At 51.1% G+C, this 6,353-nt stretch overlaps 1 protein-coding gene across 1 annotated transcript; it reads right to left on the reverse strand.

The window, feature by feature from the left end:
* Window positions 1-955: 955 nt before the first annotated feature.
* LOC133513663 (gonadotropin-releasing hormone II receptor-like) lies at window positions 956-5,591 on the reverse strand. Its single transcript, XM_061844628.1, has 3 exons — window positions 4,988-5,591; window positions 2,346-2,559; window positions 956-1,819 (listed from the first exon to the last, which is right to left on the reverse strand). The coding sequence occupies exons 1-3, from the start codon at window positions 5,474-5,476 to the stop codon at window positions 1,419-1,421; spliced, it is 1,104 nt and encodes a 367-aa protein (XP_061700612.1). The 5' UTR covers window positions 5,477-5,591; the 3' UTR covers window positions 956-1,418.
* Between the last annotated feature and the right edge of the window lie 762 nt (window positions 5,592-6,353).

Raw genomic sequence — 6,353 nt, forward strand, 5'->3', positions numbered from 1 at the left:
CAGTCCGGTCGCCTTTCGGGTGGTGCAACGCTCAAATGTCGTTGGACAGGAAGCGCAGTACTCTATGGACGCCGGGGTCCCCTTTGTGGCTTAGGGTTCCGTTTCTTGTTAAAGAATAAACTGATGGAGGATAAGCAAGTTGTGTTAAGGGTTCTCCCCCTCCCCTGCTCTGTTGATCCCATGCTGGAAGATGCACTTGATTCCTCACCAGAGTTGAGGCCAATCCTGGCGTTAAAAGTCACCCGTGACTACTGCGCAGGCAAGTCAGCTTCGTGAAAGAGGTGGCACGTGTGGCGATTCTGTGGGAAATACCTTTGACGCAGGGCGTAGGCCATACCTTTGTGAATAATGAAAGCGACTCCACCACCGCGGCTGCGTTCTTACCTGTAGACGGCCATTATCGAGCGGCAGCAGCTTCATCGGTGGGACATACGTATTTTGAAAAAGTCCAATTACACCCCATCCTCCGGCTGTCGCTCTTCCCATCCAGAACGCTCCTTTCGTGTCTCAAACGTTTGCGGGCGGGACGGTGTTGCGCCTGAGGGGATTTCCACGTCCGCAGCCATAGTTAGCCCGGCGATTTGGTGTCTGCTCGCCGCTCTTGGGCGTCGGGGGAACAAGGCCCGTGTTTTTTCTCGCACAGTCACGAAGAAGTTCGTAGGCCCTAACCTGCCACGCTGGCCAAATGCCTGTTGGCAGAGCGTTCAAATATAGCAAGCGAAACGAGGACGTACAACATTACATATCTAGAAGAAAGAAACCTTCAGGATGGGGGTCGCGGGGGGCTCCGGCGCTACAACCTGTGAAGGGAGGACGGCACAAGAAGCGTGGCGGACTCGAGTACGGTGGAATCGCCGGGCACGTCCGCGCAAAAGCAATACAATCAATCAACTTGTATTCAGCCCACTCATATTTCATTGGAAGAGGCACTACAAGACACATTAGAGGAGCGGAGATCCGAAAAAGCTTCCTATTCAATGACCACAACTAGTTTTTATTCAATTCCACTACAAGCGTCCAAGAAATGTCACCTGCGCTGTCCAGGAAGCAGGCGTTCATTGAACAAAACTGCAAGATTTCCGCTAAAAAGTGACTGAATCAGGTCTAAATTGACCCACCTCGTCCCTAAATGTTTAACTGTGATAATGTTACGCAGGGTAATTTCCATAAATTTCCTTTAAAGTTCAAGATCCGTTGGCAAGTCACAAACGTGTTGACGGAACGAATTAAAGCAGTAGCTCAAGCAAACGCTCGATATGGCGTGTAGGCACGCGGGTGTGGTGTGGGGAGGGCAACAGGTGGAAGATGAACAGTTTGTCACCCGGAGGACATTTGGCGGAAGAAGGCAACGCGACCCTAACCGCAGCCACCCTTTTGCCTCATCTGCCATTTTGTCTCTAGTCACCTCGTCCCGTTCCTCACACCTTGCCTTCCCCGCAAGACCTTGCTTTGAACCCTTTCCGTTCTGGGGGGAAGGGAAGCCTTCCCTGTCCTTCGGGACGGTCCCGGGGTCGGGGTCGGGGGCCAAGGAGCCGACTCGGGGGGCGGCAGCAGGCGGCCACGTCGGCCCGGAAGGAAGGGGTGTAGAACCCGTAGATGAGAGGGTCGCAGCAGGTGTTGAGGTTCCCGAACAGGAAAAGGCCGTGGTGGACGTATTCTGGCGTGAAGTGGACCACTTCGGGCTGGAACCAATACCAAACCCCCAACAGGTAATACGGCGTCCAGCACACCACGAAGGACAGCACGATGATCACCGTCATCTTCAGCGTCTTCATCCTCGCCTTGGAGATGCTCTCGCTGCTGCTGCGACGAAGTTGGCCTGAGGACAACCACAGCGACGCTTTCAACTCGGCCCAGACCAAATGTGACCGTTTCATCGCACGAAAGTAGCCCTTTGCCAATCCTTGTTGCCCATTTTTCACTTCAAAAAACAACAATAACGATAAATAGAGAGACACCCACTCCCCACAAAATACAAAAAATCAGGAGAAATCTTCCTATTTTTGAGCATTTTTTTTTCGTCTTGCAAAACGGTCAAATGGTTAAGGGACTCAAAACATTTCTATTTTGAATTCATCACTTTTTTTTTTTTTTTTTTAACTAACCGGCCAATTCATCTGTGACCCAAATTTTGTTCCGCCACGTATCAGATTCGCCATCAGCCTTAAAAAGCACTTTAAACCGGATCGTCTTTGGTCTGGTGGTGGCGCAGGTACGTGACTGGACCTTCTGCCAGCATTTCATTGTTCTGGCTGCCGGTCATGTTTGGACCAGTGAGGTGAAACTGGATCGGGAATCGTCGAGGCCCAGCGCACGCTCAAGCGCCATCGACGACGTGTGGTTACCTTTGTTCTTCAGGTGCGTGTTGTTGATGTGCAGCATGATGCGGCCGTAGCAGCAGCTCATCACCAGTAGGGGGAGGACGTACAAGGTGCCGAAGTGGAACATGTTGTATGACGTTTCCTGCCAGCGGACGCTGAAGCTTGTGTGGGTCGCGCACTGGATGAAATGAACGCCCACGTCGCCCAGGACGACGTCTACCGTGCCGAACACGAACAACTGCAAGGGGGATGCGAGAGCATGGCGGATTTGTAAATCCATTTCATTGACGATGTCTGACCTACTATGCAATGTAAAATACAAGGGAGACCCCGGACTGTTGAACAGCTAACGTTGTACGTCAAGCGAGACTGGGAAAGAATTCCACGTACAGAGCTTCAACAATTGAGGCCTCTTTATAGTCGTGCAAGCGGCGACTGCGCTGACGTCACTGCGGCTCTCCGTAGCATGGTTTGGTTTCAGACTCGGGGGCAACTCACGGGCTCAGTTTTGGAATAGTACTGCAGTTCTTCTCCAAGTCGGAGGCGTTGCTACGGCTGCTATTGGCTTGGACACCACACACGGTGGAATGTCCTCTGCACTTTTTGGTCACTTCCGGTCGCCGTTTTTACTTTCCGCAACAAGGAAGAGCGCAACAACAATGGCGACCGTGGAAGCGTGTCTGCTTGAACAAATGGACCTAAGTGACCAGATGATACGTTTAATTATGCTGCACAATCGACGGAGTAGGCGGCGTAGGGAGGAACGACGACTACGTCATCACAGCATTTCACTAAAACAGACCAATCACGAGAGATGATCTGCGGGGCGTGTGCGAGGCAGACTACATCGAGGATTCTGCGCGGGGCAACGCGTCGGTCACGTGATGTCGGCCGCGGGAGTGTAAAGTGGCCTGGAGTGTCCTCAGTTCCCAAATGTTCATTGGTTAAGAGAAAAGGTGAGGTGACACAGCGGTAAACAAGACCCTCGCTCCTCTTTTTCGGAACATTTTGCAGCCTTAAAGTTCGAGGTTAACGATGAGTTGCTAAAAACAGATGAAATATCTTGTCTTTCTAGTGCATTCAATTCGATATAGGTTCAGCATGTTTTCATAATCATTGTACTCTGTTTTTATGTATAACAAAACATCCCAGTTTCATTCGAATTGGGTTTGTATAAACTTTTGAGAGCTTTCCTTTACTCTGCAGTAGAAGCTTCACTATTTGCTTGACACACTCCGACAGTTTGAGGGTACACTGGCGTGTCGGTATTCTTTTCTTATGGCTGCTAAACTGGATTGCCACCCAACTCCTTCAATGAGCCCCTTCAGTTCGAGATCAGAATCCACCACAACTTCACAGACTTCCCTCCCCAAAGTCAAGAATGACCTTCTCCCCAACGGCGCCGACAGTGGCCAGTTCACCTTTCTGATCCTCCTCAATCTGTTCACAGCTTTAGACACAGTTTTCCACAACATTCTCCTCTCGCATTTATCTCATCACATGGGCTTGGCTGGAATGGTTCTTGACTGGTTCACAGTTCCCCCCTCTTGCTAGCAACAAGTTTTCTGCATTGACGGTGAAAACCTCCGCACGGTAAGGCGTGGTGTTCCTCAAGTCTGCGTGCTTGGACGCACCCTTTTCTCCACGCTCTACATGCTCCTGCTTGCAGAAATGATCCATTAGCACGCCCTCAACTTTTGCTGCTATTTTGATAAACAGCAGTACCTCTTCGCCAAACCATCCACTAGACGTAGCTTACGGTCGGGGTTTCCAGAGCGCTTCCCCCAGAAGGGTGGATATCTCCTCCTCTGTATACACTCGATAGCTGTTCCGTTTCGCCATCCTCTGAAGTTCAGGGCCTGGATGTCATCATGGGCTACATTCTCTCCTTTCACTCCCTAATCAAAGCCATCACCAAACCCGTCACTCTCTGTTTCTCTGGCTGAGACGCTAATTCATGCCTTCATCAGATCCCGCGCCGACTACCGCAACAGTCCTGTTTGGGCTACTGGCAAAGCCCTGAATCTGTAAGAGTTCATTAAAACTCAGCCGGCGGGGTGCTCACCAGCAGCACGTCACTTGCACACTTGTCCATTTCCAGTGGCTCATGGTCGAGTCTCGCGTCACATGCAAAGGCTCTGGATGTCTAGTGTCCTTTGTTCTGTTGTTGTGTAAATAGCCTTGGGTTCTGCGAAAGGTGCTATATGAATCCATCCAAATAAGTAATATTCTTATTATGAAAAGATGACAATGAAAACATATCTCGTAACCATGACAAAATGACGTGATGGCGTACTCTCTTGTTGTGCTCAACAAGAGTGTTGTTGGGTTCCTGCAGGAAGCCTTTAAGCATAGCGAGCATTCCTCATTGAAAAAATAAAGGGTGGCGTAAGTACAAGCTAGCGGCGGGTGGTCTCTTTCTTTTCCATGAAATTTCCAGAACATTCCAGCACGGATTTACTACTCACGGCAACATCTCCTTCACACAAACACGCGGCGCGAGAGAGAGAGAGAGAGAGAGAGAGAATGTCAGACAAATGTTGCCGACTGTGGCCTTTGGCTATCACACCAATTGATCGCCTGCAAATCAAGGCACCCTTCTACCTGCTTGTCTATCGTAGTCTGCAACGCGAACCGCCGCATGCGGGTGGCATGAACGCACACACCTGTGGCGTGGCGAGCAACAGGCTGAGGCTCCAGGCCAGCACCAGCATGCGTTTGTTCCTGCACCGGGCGCTCAGCATCTGCAGCGGCCGCACGATGGCGTGGTGGCGGTCCAGGCTGATGACCACCAGCACCGAGGCGGACGCGTACATGGCCAGCAGCTTCAGGAAGCTGAGCAGCCTGCAGAGGGCGTCGCCCCCGTGCCACTGCACCGTGGCGTTCCACACGGCATCCACGGGCATCACCACAAAAGTCATCATCAGGTCCGCTGACGCTAGGCTGATGATGAGTGGGCGCAGGTGAGAGGCCAAACGGCGGCCGCGCCCAGCGCACACGCTCCCTATGAGCGCCAGGTTGGCGGCGGCGGCGGCGGCAAACAGCAACGTCGTAGCGCCCACGCGGAACAGAGCTGCTCCGCCGAACGTGGGGGCGTCCCACTGGGACACGTTGGCGGGGAGCCACGCTGACCGTGATGACCGCTTGTCAGACATCCTCGGAGTCTGCGCCAACGCACTGACCAGATTGAAAATTAAAAAAAAAAAAAAGATGAAGTGAGAGTTCTCAGCTCAATGTTTGGGCCGGCCTTTTATCAAGCGCCGCCCTCTGGAATTCTGTCAGACCAGATGGATGATTGGCAGGTTGACCGACCAATAGCGAACCGGCGGACGCACACGCGCACACACGTGCAAACACACACTCAGCACATAGGTACACGCACACACATGAACAAACTCACACACTCAACAGTTACGCATTCGGAATCAGAATTATCTTTATTTTGCCAAGTATCTCAAAAACATCTTTTCTGGTCATTTTTCTGTCATGCAATCTAGCAATAGTCAGATCGTTCGCGATCGACGCCTTGAGCACCCCTGCTTTCGAGCGTGATTTGACAGAACGGCAGCATGTTTACACACGACCGCTAGCGCTAGCACAAAATTGCAAGGCTACATAACGTTCTGTGGCGTGCTTGTGAGACGTATTGCGTTAAAAGTAGGTGGACATACCTCCGGCAAGCCTTGAATTAAAGTCCTTTCCTGAGCAGCGGTGACCGCCAACCCCCCATTTTGTCCTCATAATACAGTCGCCACAGTAACAAGACAAGATAAAGCCCAATGATGCTAAAAATGAACGCAATGGTGTTGGGATACAAGATTTCAAAGCAGTAGTGTGACAGCGCATTTGTGAAAGACCTTCATTTCTCTCGTAGCCTGATCTGGGCATGACGCGTCTCAACTGTCTCAGACGTCTTGTTTATCCCATGTGCTTTTATTGGCCGTCAGATATTTACAGGAGTACGTCAAAAGACATGAAAAATATTGAAAGAAAATTAAGCTATACTGTACTGTGCACAATGGCGAAACGTCT

This window comes from Syngnathoides biaculeatus, chromosome 15 (assembly GCF_019802595.1).
Source record: "Syngnathoides biaculeatus isolate LvHL_M chromosome 15, ASM1980259v1, whole genome shotgun sequence".
Taxonomy (NCBI): domain Eukaryota; kingdom Metazoa; phylum Chordata; class Actinopteri; order Syngnathiformes; family Syngnathidae; genus Syngnathoides; species Syngnathoides biaculeatus.